The sequence below is a fragment of the Notolepis coatsorum genome, assembly GCF_963971535.1.
Source record: "Notolepis coatsorum genome assembly, chromosome: 18".
Taxonomy (NCBI): Eukaryota; Metazoa; Chordata; class Actinopteri; order Aulopiformes; family Paralepididae; genus Notolepis; species Notolepis coatsorum.
In genome coordinates this window covers 36936442-36953480 of record NC_140182.1, presented here as the reverse complement: position 1 = coordinate 36953480, position 17039 = coordinate 36936442, and the positions used below count along the sequence as shown (strand labels likewise).

Sequence of the window (17039 nt, the reverse complement as noted above, 5' to 3'; positions counted from 1 at the left end):
GTATGTCATAAATGTCTATATGAATTGAAAATGGGGGACCCTGATGGAAACAAGACAAACGTATTTCTCAGGTCTGCATCCCCTTAACAATTGTATGTATTGAGCCGTACTGTATTGTACCCATTCTGCAATCTGTTAAATAAAGTTTTCATTCATTCATTCACACAATAATAAATAATAATAACGTAGAACCATATCTGAATGGGGCAGGCCTCAAAGGTAGGCTACATATCAGCCTACATGTGGTGTTATTGACCATTTATCTTTTGTGAAATCTATAGATCTATAGATAGCAAGATAGGCCTACCTGCCCTATTAGTACATTTTACTCAAACTGAGTACATTTTACTAATTTTTTTTTGTCATTCTTATGTTGTGGCAGCAGCAGGGACGACGACTTCGTAACCTAGTTACTTTCAAAGTAACTAAGTTACTCTGATAATCAAGTAATCAGTAAAGTAACTAAGATTACTTTTTAAAGGAGTAATCAGTAATCAGATTACTTTTACAAGTAATCTGTGGCATCACTGGCAGTCGCAAATGGCGTGCCGCTGCCGCAGCCACTGCCTGTTCCTGTTCCTGATGATCTCATAGGTCATCTATGGCAACGCCGTCCTGTGAGAGAGATGGGCGTTGTCTGTCCATTTTTCCCCTCGATGGAGGCCTACGTCCGTCAGGGACAGGTGGTCTCCCACATCATGGGCCTCACCCCCGCCTACGTGCGAGTCACAAGGGTAGTGGGTTTGGTAGACGGCATGAAGGAGGGGGTGCCTCGGCTTGATAGGCCGATGGCAGCTCTCCTTTGTCCTGAGGTGGTGTGGGAGCCGTTACGGAAGCCGGTTCCCCAAGGGAAATCGGCGAGGCGGTTGGCTTACTGGAGTGACCAGTCATTTATCTCCGCAACTCAATCTCTGGCTGCCACTTCTAACATTGCGCAGCTGGCGAGATTCATGTCCGGGATACTGACGGGCGGTACGGAGCTGACCGATTTGCACCATGATCAGCTCGCCCAGTCGGCAGGAGCCATCCTGCATCTGATCCAGCCGCAGGCCATCGCCGCTGGGAAAGTACGCGCCCTGGCCACTCTAGTCCAGCACCACCTTTGGCTGGAGCAGGCGCATGTGCCGGAAAGGAAGAGGACTGCACTTCTGACGGTGGAGGGTTTCCCTGACTCCGCACCTATCACGGGCGGTTGAGTCATGGGTTTCCCCCCGTCATAGAATACGTCACAAGGCACGTTTCTATTGGACGATGGCTTCCGTGAGTTTTTTCAGACCCGTATGTAGGGTCTGTCATTGTCAAGTTGTCGGGGCGGAGCGTAGGAACTTACTGTTCTGCTACGCTCGATATACGCGTAACTTGAGTCTGTTGGTCACATGGCTCAATGTTACCGTGACTTTTCAATCTGTGGCTCACGTGGGAAGTCTCTCTGAGGATTCCCGTCTCCTCTCTGTGGTGAGGGTGGCGGGATGTAAGAATGTAAAAAAATTTTACCCTCGGCCGCGTCACGTGGGATTCATGTCAGTCGGTGTTTCTTTCTTTTTAATAAAAAGAGGGAAGAATATGAAGCACGACAACTCCTTGTCGTTCTCCCAGGCGACTTGAAGGACCAATGTCTGGTGTCTGGTTAGACTATCCATTGATGTGTTTGGGTCTCGACGCGTACATAGTGCTGGCTCGGGGTGTTTCTGATAAGAATCACGCATGAGGCTGGTACGCCTTGGTTGCTCATTATTAAAACAGCGTTTTTATAGGGCAACTGGGATGGATTAGATCGACACGCGTACCTACCCCCTCTCTTGGAGTGGGGATGTCGGCGTGGTTAGGGCACGGGACTGGTTCTGGTCACGCTGGTCCAGGTCAGTTAACCCGTTGTCCACCGGGGACGCAGATATGCGGTTCTGGTACCCTGAGGGACTTGTGCTTTTTTCGGGGGAAAAAATGCCGGGTCGGCCCGGGTGTCACAGGGTTGGGCGTTTTGGAGACCCTTTGTTGGGTACATGTTGTACCCTGCGCTATCATGAAGGGGCTGGTTCTCCATTCTTTTCGCTCCTCTCTCACGCATGGCGAAGAGGGGGCTGTTGGGGTGGTCTTATGGACCTCCTCTGGTAGCCCTGTGTGCTTCCCGAGCCGCCGGGCCCGGTCCGAAGTTGTGTTTCGTCGACCCATAGGCCTGGAATAACCCCTTTTTGAAAACTGAAACACTTGTACTGCGGTATAGCCAGTGTATACCCGCAGGTGTGTTTTGGAGTTTTTTTCTTGAGGGGTTATAGGAACAACCACTGCATGTGGTACCAAGAGGGTGGTTGATTCCCTGGTGTGTTGGAGCGGAGTCAACTCCCGGGTTACCCGGTTGAGTGTGCCCCTGCACGTTCATGACGCCTGCCAATCGTGTCAGCCTTCTCTGCCTCGGCCCCTCTGGGTCGGGGTTTTTTGGTGGAGGCTTTGTCATGGTGCGCAACAATGCCAGCATACGCCCCTTCCGCCGGGGTGCTGTTTTCAGTTGACCCCTTTGGCGCCTGTCTCGTCCGCAGTGCTCCAGGCTCGGGTCAAACGCCTGCTGCCTGGTTTGAGGGATCGACCCCCTCTGGGGTCGTCTCCCCGGTGTGCTGCCTGCTTCCGCTGTAGTGTAGCCTTTTGAGTGCTTCGAGTTACGGCCATGCTGACTGCCTGAGTTTGCCAGGGTCAGTGTGCCAGGCGGCGTACTAGTGTGGGGAAGGGCCCGCTCTTGGAGGGGCCCTGTCCAGATACGCTGGCGATGTGGGGGGCGGTGTCACTAAGTGACCGCCTGGTGAGGTCTTGATGCTGTGGCGTCATTGACCTCTCCGGGCCCCCTTTTTCCGGGGGATCCAGTCCCTTCAGTGGGTCTGGGTCTTCCTTCGCGCTCCGCTGCTATGGCCTTGCCACAGGGTTGAGTTTGTTCTCGACCACGTGATTTGGGGGCGGTAACGAGGTTTGTTCTTTCCGTTCGTTCCCTGGTGGCATGCGGGTTGTGCGTGTGCGTAGTCGTGGGGTCAAGCCACGGTCTGCTCACCCTGTGCGTTGAGTTGCTCGAGTTTCTCTTCGCACGGTCGGATCCGTCTCCCTCCCGTCCTCCAATAGGGGGGGTATCCTCCATTAGGGAGGGTCGGGGGGGCTCGGTCCTCCCCGGTTCTGATGGTTGTGGGGGGCCTCAGTGGGGTACATTTGTCGAGCTTCAGGCTCCCGCTCAGCTCCTGTAGTGCAGATGACGCTGAGCGGCAGCCAGTATGATATAGAACGTAAGGTTATGAATATAACCAAGTTCTATGAATACTGGTGACGCTCAGCGTCGGGACGCCACTGCGGCCTTTTATCTCGCCTTGTGGTGAAAGATTGGGAAGGAGGCGAGTAGGTGACCACACACCTGCTTATGAAGGTAGCGGATAGGGGTGTGGCCAGACGAATGTTGGTATGTAAAGGTACATTGTGGATTTTTATTCAGTGCATGTGCACGAAGTGAGGTTAGTGCAGATGACGCTGAGCGTCACCAGTATTCATAGAACTTGGTTATATTCATAACCTTACGTTACTGCAGCCGGAAGAAGCACCTGACCCTGGCTATGTGTTGACAGAGTGAACAACAGCAGGTTCAGAGGTTGACTATTTGGCCCACAGAAGAGTGATTGTTCAGAAAACATCCTTTCCCCCACCTCTTTGATGTAATCCTTTCATTTAATGCCACTAATGAGACTATTTTTAGATAAAAATAATTCATATAATAGGCTTATCTGAAACTACGCCCACACAAAAAGAAAAAAATCTGGGTTATATCACGGGCGCCCGCTAACCACTTTAGCCAAATTAAGCACTTACTTAGGCGTAAAGCTCCTTTTAACACTCCCAACAACTACAGCAAAAATGTGAATCAATAAAAACCCAAACTGGTAATTTGGGTCTTGAACGGCTGACCGCTGCTTTTTAATAAAAAACCTGTTTCTCCAAACTCCCCAGGCCGTCATTGAACTCGGTCACGCAACACATTTGCTTCTGCCATTTACCCCTTCTCTTAAATCCAAAAGCCTCAACAATTGTAATTAAATAGAACAGCTCCTGTTCGCTGCCCCTCCCCCTGCAACCCCCGCAACCCCCCCCCCCCCCCCCCCCCCACACCCCTCAATCCAATCAAAGGCAGCCTCTGTGCTGCTGGTGAAACCGCTGGAGGTGGTCTGAAAGGGACATCAAAAAAGCTTTCCCGCCACGCGGCATAACAATGTCACTCGGTGCAAACCGTGTTCACTTCAGCGGCTCGGGACGTCCAGCTTCTCGAGGCTCGTGTTCAGCGGAGATACGCTGCTTTTTCAAAAGGGCGCTCCGACTAAGCTCTCTCCCCCCACCACCACCACCGCCGCCGCCAGTGGTCCTCAGAGGTAACGAATGTTGGAGCTAAGTGGCGCTGACAGAAATGGCCTGGCATTAAGGAGACTGGAGGCAATCAGTGCCAAGTCACTGGGCTCTAGGGGTGAGAAGCCGCGGCGAAGTGGAAGAGAGAGAGAGAGCTCATGAAAGCGGGGCTTGTTCGGAGAAACGTCTGCGGTTCGGTGATGGTGGTGTGTGTAGTGGAGCGTTGCTCAGTAGAAATGCACCGATACCGGTATGGGATACCGGTTGATGGGATCAGGTTGATACCGGGCTAGAATAGAGTGTCAGTAACCCCCCCCCCCCCCCCCCCCTCCCCCTTTATTCAACCCGTTCTAGTAACTGGCTAGTTCTTAGGGTCCCTGTAGCATGAGCTCTGCACTTCGAAGATAAGCCTTCTCTAGTGACGTGCCAAACACTTGGAATGACCTCCAACTCACTCACTAAAGTCAGAGGGTCTTCCAACATTTGCCGAATTTAAGATAATGATTTCTGATCACTGTGTGTCAACTTGTGACTGTTGTAACTGGTTTTGTTATTTATTTTCATATTCATTGTGTTATGTCAGGGGTTCCCAAACTTTTCAGGCCGGGACCCAGAAAATAAGGCGTCAGAGAGCCGCGGCCCAATGCACATCGTCAGGCTTTTTTTTTTTTTTTTTTTTGCCAGGTGACCGATTTTTTAAGCCAAATATCACTTCAATCCTATTAAGTTAGTTCAAGTTAGTTATTCAGCGTTGTTTTCAGCGTTTTATGTGCATAATCTGTTATTTAGTTTGAAATGTTCGTTGAAATAAGTAGATTTTTTGTTTTTGTTTATTTATTAAGTTAATATAAAACCATATAGTCACATTTTAGAATACAATAGAATAGAATTTTAGAATACAACTAGAAACACTGTCCTGGCCTGCTTCTAAGTTCAGTGGCCTGAAAAAAAAAAAACATTTATTTTTTTTATTTTTTTTGGAAATCATCTCGCGGCCCTCCCGTGGCTGCTCGCGGCCCACCTTTGGGTCGCGACCCCGACTTTGGGAACCACTGTGTTATGTGACTCCCTAACACTCTCAGGCCTGTGGGGGAGGGGGGGGGGGGTGTCTCTCACTCACGTGCACCGTGAAGTTAGTCGACTCCTGCGCGCGCCGGCGGACCTCTGCAAAGGCCATCGCCAGGCCTCTCTCGATGCGTTCGCTGAAGTTGCAGGCTCGCACGTCTACGTGACTGGGCACGAACTGCAGCACTGAATATGGAGGGAAGACGGGGGAGAGTTTCAGAACTGATCCTGGAACTGTGTTCAACGTGCTCTTATAACTAGGGCTGTTCCTCCACTAAAGGAATTCTTAAGTCGACCAACGGTCATAGGATGATAATCAGCGAGTGGCCCTGCTGTGCACACAGCCGTGCTGCTCACCCAGGGTGCAGCAGGAAACAATACAACGTCTCAAGATCAAAGTGATCCGGCGCACACCAGAAGGAGTTCTTAGGTTCATTCGTAGTAGCTGTGTAAAGCATTGGAACGAACGAGTCATAGGACTTTGTTGAATAATCGATTTGTTAAATCTACATATCTATAGATATTAGTTTCCCACGTGCAATCATGCAGAATGAGCGCTTTCTTCTCCAGAGTCAGACAAGAAGATAGATACCAATTTCCTCTGCAAAGTTAGCCTAGCTTAGCACAAATGAATGGAAGCGTAATCTTAACACTTTAACTGCCACTCACGAGATTTCTCAGAATTTAAATTTTGAATTTTTTTAGCGATCTGAAATCATATTGCATCACGCGAGCCTACCCGAGTATACCCGAGCACCGCCGGCGATCATATGTGGAAAAAAGAGCCCCCCTATCGTCTCCCAGATGACATAAGGGATTTTGGAATGGACTCAATGAAAATGGATGGGGAAAAAAATCCGGTACTCCACATTTTCCAGTCCACTGATGCAGCTGGGGTTATCACAGTTCATTCTGGAGCCTCTGAGACCCGCGGAATCATGTACTGCACTGTACACACGGTGGATCTATACACTTATCGATTTTTTCGAATGGTGATCAGGAATTGGAATATACCAGTTGGATACCATCTGATGTCAGGTAAGGAATCTATGTTATCAGTGTTAGGATAATCAGACTAATTTTGATGAAGTTATAAGCTGTTTTGTGAAATGGGCTCTTTCGGTTTCACTGTAAAAGTCCAAGAGGAAATCAACGCGGCGATTATCCGTGCGCGGCCCGAATGTGCTTGCGTGCACGTATAATATTGATCATCTAGCGTTTATTTGAAAACGATTCATAAATAGGCAGACGAATATCAACGTTGTGGAATATTCCAGTAAAAGACGATTTTCATAGAATGGTCCAGAATGAACTGTTTTTTATCTCAAAACGGGTGCTTTTCTAAATGCTCTAAAACGGAAATGAAGCGATAAAAAACCAATCTGCCTTGACAGCACTGACTGGAAAATAGTCTTTGATAAGCGACGGGCAGATTAGACACATAGCCATAATTTAAAACATAGATTAGGCGATATTAACGTTAACATTGAAGTGGATGGTGGCATCAAGGGGGTAAAAAGGAAAACCCGGCGTGGCACTCATAAAAAGTCAGCTAGGTTAGCTGATCCGTATCCGCACTGAGGGGAAATTGGTATACTTCTTGTCTGACTCTGGAGAAGATGGTAAGTGTATTTCCAATAATGTTGGCGTGTTCCTTTAAATGAAGGCTCATCATTTTACAGGGAATAACTCATTCAACATGGTAAAAAGCATTCAAAAAATTATTGATGTGACTAAAAAAGAGCAAGAGAGGTATATACAGGAAATATACAGCAGCAGTCATAGTAGAAACCCCTTCCACCCCTACATCCGTCCTGCATTAGTACTGCAGGGTTTTCCAAATAATTCCCCTTTAGAGGTGGAGCGACAGAGCTGAAACATTTAAAACAAATGGTATATAATGGCGACATTTGTATTGTGAATAATCCAACACTATTGACCTGTTTAAAATGTGTTTTTAGGCCTAACTATGTATATAATAAACAAAGATTTTTTTTTTAACCACTTTTTATCCCATTTTCTATTTTTCTCCCATCCCAATTTCGTATCATCCAATTCAACCCTCCCCTGTCTCGAACGCTGTTTCTTGCCTCCCACAAGCCGGCTGCAATGTGGACTAAGTCATACAGTACATAGCACGAGTCCCCTCCGATACTCGAGGTAACAGCAGTCGCATCTTTTCACCTGCGCGGCGCGATCTTTCAGCATCAGGGGTCTGCGCTTTGGAAGGGCGCCGCCCCCATCGCTTCCTGATTCTACTGCGCAGGCGCACCAACCGACCTGTAGGAGTCGCTGTCCGCAACGCCCGATCCCCACCCATCAGTTTCCCACCCCCTAATACTGCCAATGTGTATTAGTACGGACGACCAGCTAAACTGAAAGCAATGTGGAGCGCTGGGCTCGAACAGGCGAACCCAGCGTCTCCAGTATTCGTGGTGAGCGCCTTGCCCACTGCACCATGTAGCCACCCAATAAACAAAGACTTAAAGAGGATCACCACCCGAAACTAATAATTCAAATATGTTATTTCCAGCTAGTCTCGCATAAGGCCAGAAACCAGAGAAGTAAGACTCAAGCTTGTGGTGTCATCAGGTGTAAAGTCTGAGATTGATTTTGAGGACCTGCAGAATGTTTGTTTGGGTTTTTTATACACAAATCAGCTTTATTCTATAGTAGTGTTCTCAGTTCTGAAACAGGAAATGTCTCTCAGAGCATTCCCCTGGGTTCTCTCAATGTTACCTACTGTATAAAATCGTTCCCAATTCATTGTCTAGTTGAGAAGCAGTATTCATTAAGTAGCTTCAGACTTTATACTTGATGACATCACAAATTAGACTTTTAGAACTCTAGTTTTGGGATTTGGCAGAGGTTTGTTTGTTTTTCACTAATATTCTTAGCCTTTTGGACAATGTGTGAATTCTTAAATTGGGCGTAGTTCCCCTTTATTAATAGAAATCAATGGTCCTCTATTTAGACATCTTGGACTCATAACATTTTACATTTGACATTTAGTCATTTTGTAATTTTCTTATTCAAAGAGACTTACATGTATGTACATTACTGATAAGCCGTTTACCTGAGTGGACCTGGTATTTATGGTCCGGTACGGTCCAGTTGGGAGACACGGACAGGAAGCGGCGGCCAGACCTCCGCAGCGCGTTGATGACAGACACGGCCGTGTACACCACCGGACCTGACACCACCCGGAACACGAACCTGGGAGGAGGATCAACCACCTTCACAGACACAAGGACACAGACATTACTACAGTATACAAAAGATGAGACAAGATAAGATATTCCTTTATTATGATATGATATGATATGATACATTTATTTATATTGCGCCCCTCAACCAATAGTTACATCGGCCCGGGGTGCAGCCCGGGAAAAAATGAAAAGCGGAAAGAGAGGAACAATACGAAAACAGAAAAAATACATGCAGGCCAACCAAGCAGACAGAGAACGCGCGGACATACAAAACTAGCTTGTGGATTTTTTTATGGTGAAAAGGTGGGTTTTGAGCATGGCCTTAAAAGTCCTTAGATTGCTTGCAGATTTTAAGTTTAGTGGTTTAGTTAGTATTGATCCCCTTGGGTATGGGCAGTTAGAATCTGAATAATATATACTATGAGTAAAGTAAAGTAAACAATATTCACAGGTGCAGTGTACACACAAAGTATCCTAACTGGCATGATCTATGGGGGGGGGGGGGTATATTGTAAAATTGTGAAACAATGGGGCCCCACAAATGTTTTCTGAAATATTTGCAAATGTCGAATGAAATGTTTGAGTTTGAAACCCATTAACATGCAGTTCAATATGCTGAACATCGATTGGATCGTCTAACACATTTCTATACCAAAGCAGATATTGTGATGTACTGTATATCGACATTGGTAATACTTTTTTTCCTGTGTCGTATTTCCCCTCACTCAGTGAGCACCAGCCTTCCGCTGCTTAACCAATCTAAACATAATTAAAGGTAGAATATGTAATACCGTCAAGGGGTTTACATTGCTGACTAGGTCTGTTGAAATTCCCAGTATAATACTATATAATTCCCAGTATAATACTATATAATTCCCAGTTTAATACTATATAATTCACAGTATAATACTATATAATTCGCAGTATTATACTATATAATTCCCAGTATAATAGTATATAATTCCCAGTATAATACTATATAATTCCCAGTATAATACTATATAATTCACAGTATAATACTATATAATTCCCAGTATAATACTATATAATTCACAGTATAATACTATATAATTCACAGTATAATACTATATAATTCACAGTATAAGACTAATACCAAGCGGGGCTTTTTAACATAGAGATCACTGTTTGACAACATTCCACATTAACATTTACCATCTGACCTTATTAACCACAACAAATGCATGTACGGTAGTAGTTACATTATAATCTTCAAATCTACCATGATAGAAGTACTAGGGAGGCACCCATACCGTGTTTCCCCCCGCTGATACCGATTCCAAGTACTTCACTGTAAAGGGACACTTCACCAAAAAACAATGATTTATTTTGCACCTAATCTCACACACATCCAAAAACTCTAAACAGTTCTGCACACATTAATTTAGTTTGACAGTTATTGAGAGTAAATTAGTTTGAATATGGCCAACAGTGATTTCATCAGGGACATTGAATCCTTGTATTGTGTTAATTATAGCACCATGAAATTATGTAGATGTAGAAAAAATAGCCTTACCTTGTCTACTGCTACCTTATCATTGTGCTGTAATTAACACAACACAAGGATCTGATGCCCCCCATGACATCACTGGTGGCCATATTCAAACTAATTTACTCTCAATAACTGTCCAACTAGATTAATGCATGCAAAACTGTGAGATTATGTGCAAAATAAATCAGCATTTTTTTGGGGCCAGAAAAATGCAGAAAATCAAGTGATTTCTGACGTTCTTGGTGATTTCTAGTAGTACCGATGACCTGTTTTGGCCTGATATCAGAACGATATCTTACACCACTATCCTCAACATCCCCAATAAATAAGTATCTAAATAACAGCTTTACTTTTACTTATTAAAATTTTACTTAATTTTATTTAAACTTTACTTTTAAACACGCAATAGGTCCTGGACACGATATCCAGCTGGAAGAACACCTGCATCCCGGAACCAACAGTCTGATAAGAAACGCTCTCCCTCTCATCACCACACGTATAGGAGTCCTCCTCCGTGCTGCGTCAGACAGCTGGAGCGAGGCTGGTCTGAGAGGTCAGTGAGCGTCTTAATGTAATGACTGGCGGTGGTTTGTTCTTATCACAGAGTCAGGAGATAAAGAGGCCTCAGGAAGTGGGCTGGCCTTCCTGGTGCATCCCTGATACACACACACATGCACACACACACGCACGCACGCACGCATGCACGCACGCACGCACGCACGCACACACACACACACACACACACACACACACACACACACACAGTCATGCACACGCACACAAAGACATACACAGGCACGTACATAAACACATGCATAGGCATGCATGCACGCACACACACACCTCTTTCGCTCATTCAAATCTCTCTCTCACACACACGCACGCACGCACGACACACACACACACACACACACACACACACACACACACACACACACACACACACACACACACACACACACAATCAAGGCCGAGAAGCATTATATAACAGCCTAGCCACTTAGTGCCAGTGTGATTAAGACCCAGAGAATGACTTCCAATGAAAAGCAAACGGCACTCTGAAATATTAACTAAGGAATGCCCTGATACCCTTATCAGATATGGGGCTAACATAGTGCACCAGTATTGTGTATTGATCAGATATGGGGCTAACATAGGGCACCAGTATTGTGTACTGATCAGATATGGCGTTAACATAGGGCTGAGTATTGTGTTTTATGTCAGAAATCAACACAAAGCCACTTGATTTTCTGCATTTTTCCCCACATAGAATGTTATACTAGAATATGTAAAGGTTTAATCCAAAACAGTAACAGGGTCCCTCTGGATAACATTACAATGTGTATGAAGGACCATGAAGGCTGCCTTCTGAAGCCTCCCTGTCTGTCCCTGTTAACCCTTTCACTATCACACTACCAAAGGGTTAACCCTTTCACTGCGACAATACAGAAGGGTAACCCTTTCACTGCCACGCAACAAAGGGTTAATCCTTTCACAACCACACTACAGAAGGTTAACCCCTTTCACTACCACACTACAGACGGTTAACCGTCTGCAGTGTGGTAGTGAAAGGGGTTATTAACCTTCTGTAGTGTGGCAGTGAACGGGTTAAGGAGAGCAGACCAGAGCCCCGCTGGAGCATGATGCCACCTGCTACATCCTGCTCCTGAACCGCTGAGCAGGCCGCTTTAAGCCGGGCCTATTGTTTACGAGAGTTTGAAGAGTATCCGTGGTGACGTGGTGGGATAAACGTGAGCCCGAGCGTACACAATGAGACGTCATTGTGATGGCAAGTGCTCGCTTGATATAATAATAACCCAAATGACGTGCCCACACGCTCACCCCACACATTTCCCTCTAACCTCTAAGCCCAGGGGTCTACATTAGGTATTATTCACGCTGCCTCGTATAGGACGCATGGATGGATTCATCAGGATCCTGTGTGTGGAGCACAGACGGCCTGAACTACCCCCACTGATGTAATGGTGTGATGATGTTACCTGTAATTCCACTGATTTGTTGAATTCACTTTTCAGGATGTCTCTGACTTGGGATTTGGCATATCCAACGGTGGCTCCAGAAGGAAAACCTTTAAAGGGGAAAACAGTATTATCACCAATGGCCATAAATACATTTGAAAATAATAATAATTAAAATATATATATATATATATTTCTAATTTCATAAACCTCATAACCTCAATTGAATCACCAATATTAATATCAAAACCTAGTATCAAGAATTCAACCTAGTATCAGAAAAGTCTCTAACTTACCGACTTTGACTAAGTAGGCGGGCTTGTCGATGTTGCAGAGGTACTGTCTCGGCGGTGGCGTTGTAGGCGGGCTCTTGAAGGTGGTGGAGGTGGTAGTGAGAGTAGTCACCGGCTCAGTGGCAGTAGTAACAGTAGTACCAGTAGTAGTAGTAGTAGTAGTAGTTGTTGGACTAGTAGTAACAGCCGTAGTCGCAGGCACAGCAGAGGTGGTATTAGCTATAGTGCTGACTGTACTCGTTGTGTTTGGATAGTCCGTTGCCCCCTGGTCAGCCACCATGATCGGGGGCAACACAGTGACGTTAGATGTAGCTTCCGTTGACACTGAGGTAACATTGGGACTTGGGTCATTTGTAACAGCGGTGACACTGAGAGGCGGTTCAGTGGCGGCAGAAGTAAAGGCGACGGTAGCGGTCAACACAGGAGTCACGAGAGAGGTGCTCAGGAGGACAGACTCTGTGGTAAACCAATGGACGTCCGTCAGAGAGGAAATTACATCATCAGGCTGCAGCGTCGTAGCACCGGGCAGGAGAGACGCCGTTAAGGAAGCGCCGTCCAATCCGACGGTCGGGGCGTTTGTGGGACTTGTCCAAAAACCGGTGGACATCTGACCGCTCTGGATGGACGAAGAGAGGTCCATGGATGGGCTTAGTGCCAGCAGGGAGGGCTCCACGAAAGGCTCAGAGACATTCACAGACTGAGGTGTCTCCTCTGTGCCGGGTGCCGGGGTCGTGTCGTTGGCGGGTTCGAAGCCAGACATAATATCGGTCGAAGAGGACCCCTCCTCCACGCCTGTGGTGTTATCGACGCGTTGGGGTTCGTCTCCAAACCCAGCCGTCAGCATGTGACTGGGGTCCATGGTGAAGGTGCTGGTGGCCATGATGTGCGTGGCACTGATGGACTCCGGGGAGAAATGCCTCGAGGCGGTGACGTTACCGCTGTGCTCTTCTCCGCCGTTTGTACCGGCGTTCTCCTCCCTGGTCAGCTGGGTGGTGTAATACTCCATACTGTTCATGTCCGGTAAGAGAAGATCCGTCGGTTCCACGGTGAAGGCGTCTGACCAATCGATAGCCGACGCCTCGCCTGTGCCGCCGTAAGGCGTGAACGTCGGCTCGAGGGCGGAGTGAACCGAGGAGGAGGAGGGGGACGGGTGGATGGATATAGGAACGACGCTGGCGGAGCGGTACGCCGTGGTGAGGCTGGGGGAGATGGAGACATGAGGATGGTGCATGGAGGACGGGGAGACCCCCACCCGGGAGGGGAAGGAGGTGTCGTAGCTCTCCGCGTTGGAGTCGTCCAGGTCGTACATGTCCGAGGGAACGTTGGTGACCAGGGAGTAGTCGTCTAAATCGGAGCCCAGGAAGGACATGGTCTCCATGTAGTCTCCGGACCCCCAGTCCACGTCCATGGTGTTGGTGGGGAAGAAGTCCTCGGGAGGCACCATGGTGGGTTCGGAGGCAGCAGACGTGGTGGGGTGGGGGCTGACGAAAGGCATGTAGCTCGGGGCGAGTGGTGGGTTGAGGAGCATGTGGAGCCCTTGGACCGGGACGTCCTGGTGCTGTATGGGGTCTCCACTGGGGCTCGGCTGCTTCACGTCCGGGGTTTTACCCCTCGAGGGCTCCACGGGCAGTCTGGGGTTAAGTGACAAATGGCTTAAATTGTCGGATGCATCTGAGTCAAATCTCTGCCTGTCTACAGGAAGTTCCGGGGCCTTGAGAGGTGGAACAGAGAGCGACGTCGTGATTGCTGGCGTCTGCTCTGATTCGCCTTCCTCATGGCTGGAGGGAACCAACGGGGGTTGATCCGGGGCTCTCTGGTCAGAGTTAAGGATAAGGAACTGTGGTCGAGTAAGAGTCGATGTGGATGCAGTTGACTGAGAATGCCGAGCTGACGCCACAGGAGGGTTTTGAGAGGCGAGCGACAGGGTTGAGTTTGGCCTAGCCAGGTTCAGATCTCTCGAGAGTCTGACTGGCCCTGCAGTTAGTTTCTTAGGCACCATTACAGGTTCTAAAGGGCTTAACCGGGGAGCGGAGGGAGGTTGTGAGCTCTCGGCGGGGAGGTCACTCCAGGTGAAGGATTTAGAGTTTTGAGAGGGTGAAAGGCCCCAATGAGAAAGCACAGTGTCAACAGTCCTGGCGTCATGGTTCAGCACGGGATGGGATGGCAGGGCACTGGGTGAAGCGAGCGATTGTACTGCTGGAGTGGAGCCTGGCTCTCCAGAGACCTGGCTGTGTGTGACTAGCTCTCCAGAGGCATGGCTGTGTGTGACTATCTCTCCAGAGGCATGGCGGTGTGAGACTGGTAAGGCTGACGGTGATGACTCTGTCCACCTCGGCGCATCTTCAGAGAAGTCCTCTGCAGTGGTGGTGGGATGCGGCTGAGGGGCAGCTGCTGAAAAAACAAATCAAATACCTACGTGTTAGTATTAACCACATAAATTAACCACATGGCATAAAACACAGCCACGATTCATGTCTAAAAACAGATAAAAAAAATTGCAGATCTGCAATCTGCAAAAAAAGGTCTGCAGAGACTCTACTTCCTGTGCAAACTAAACACTTTTAATGTGGACAAAATACTTATGGTTTTGTTTTACAAATCTTTTGTTGAGTCCATTTTAACCTTTTGTTTTGTCTCCTGGTATGGCAACCTGTCAATACAGAACAAAAACAGTCTGGCCAACATAGTCAAGATGGCCAGCAAGATAATTGGGACCCAGCAGCTTTCCTTGACAGACATTTATAACAGACACGTTCTGCGGAAGGCTCAGACGATCTTAGACAGCTCTGACCATCCTCTCTTGGAGGAGTTTGTCCCCCACCCCTCTGGCAGGAGATATAGGATATATATATATAAAGAGCAACGCCAACAGATTAAAATTTGCGTAAATCCCCAGGGCACTAAATGCACCTTCCTTTAAAATAACAGTAATGCATTTTCATTTTCCTTTTCTTTTTCCTGGTTGGATTATGTAAGATGTGATGTTTCTTGTGTTGTGTTATTTGTTCTTGTTGTTGTCTCTACCACTGCTGCAAAGCAAATTTCCCCTTGAGGGACAATAAAGTCTGAACTGAACTGTACATTAGATTTTTAGGGTGAAGCAGGCTGGTTCTATTCACTCATAACCTCACTAAACCCGAGGGGCACGATGGTGTCATTGGCCACAAAACAGCATTATGTCTACTATTATGTTCACTTCTGGCCCAATGTGACTCATCAACAAAAGAAACCTTTTGAGAATGACCAGAAAATTAGCGAGTGTACAGGATGAAACCGAACAGACTATCAGAGACTCTCCCTCACTCTCCACCTTTAAATCCCGACTCAACACCTACCTGTTCTCCCAAGCATACAACCCTCCCTACCCATAACCACCCTCCTCCAACCTACCACCCCCCTTCCCCCTTCCCTACTTTCTCTCTGTCTCCTGTCCCTCCCTCCCACACACACCCTCCCCTTGGTTTCCTTACTTCCCTGATTGTTCCCCTACTGGCTGTATTTGTTGCTTGTTACTTTTGGTTTTATGTCTTGTGTTTTCATACTGTTGCTTGTTCCCTGTGGTTCTATGTTTCTCTGTTCTTTGTTTTGCTTATTGTCAGCGTCTTTGGGTTCTTCAAAAGCGCTATATAAATAAAATGAATTATTACCAAGAGAGCTTCTCTATAGTCAGTCAGACAGTCAGACAGACATACCACTGACATTGATTTGCTCACACGGCCGGAACAGCTTTGGTGCGAAACAACGCGCTAGGCTCCCTGGGCCCTCCACATGAAGATGACCATCGATCTGTGAGCACCCCACCTTGATCAATACCGAACAAATTAATGAGAGGAACTTCTCACAAGGAGGGGATATAGGATTACAATTTATCACGGAAAAAAGGACTCATTTAGCGCTCAGGCTCGGAGCAAAAGGTTAAAGGATGATGAATGTCTGCAACGGAGAGCAGCACACTGCTGTGGCTGGCGAAGCTGCGGTGGGCGGTGCCGTGGTTGATGGTGTTGTAATTTGATGACCTAAGACTACATTTTGATGAAATCAATACCCTTATTGACAGGACACAGAATCCATGATAGAGAGCTTGAGGTCGATGAAGCTGTTAGCACACTCCACTGTAAAACATCCATTCAACCGGATTTTTATAGATCTGTCTCCCAACAGTAGCATCTATGCAAAATCACGACCAGCCAACCAACCAACCAGCCAACCAGCCAACCATCATATACAGCAGCACTGGTCTGTGTTTGTTGGGGTCTTAGTAAAATCCCTATACTGCCTCAAGCCTGATCACTAGTCTCCCCAATGCTCCATTTTCTAAAGTGGCTATAATGTGGAAAAATCTATTCTGGAAAAGAAAAGGCAGATGCATTCAGTCAGTCAGTCACAGACTAACACATAGAGAGGCCAGGCTATGCTAATCCCCATGAGAAAAGAAAATCTAAAAGAACAAAAATCCCACTGTTGTTGTGTGTGGTTTATCAACATAACAATGAAAAAAGGGATATCTCAGACTCACACACTGCACACTGGGGGATGATTATGTGCCCTAATTCCATTCTGTGTGTACTATAATCATGTTTGCTAGGCTTGATGCTGAATGGAATACAGCAACTCACTGGTA

General features: G+C 47.1%; 1 protein-coding gene across 1 annotated transcript in view; it reads right to left on the bottom strand.

Annotated features, from left to right (window-relative positions):
* The window catches only part of LOC311245321 (UPF0606 protein KIAA1549), a 154470-nt gene that overhangs the window by 78338 nt on the left and 59093 nt on the right, over nt 1–17039 (bottom strand). Inside the window, exons 2-5 of the mRNA XM_084335157.1 lie at nt 12422–14809; nt 12147–12235; nt 8504–8663; nt 5483–5613 (exon numbers count right to left, since the gene is read on the bottom strand). Coding sequence (XP_084191283.1) covers nt 5483–5613; nt 8504–8663; nt 12147–12235; nt 12422–14809 — 2768 coding nt within the window. The remainder of the gene's footprint in view (nt 1–5482; nt 5614–8503; nt 8664–12146; nt 12236–12421; nt 14810–17039) is intronic.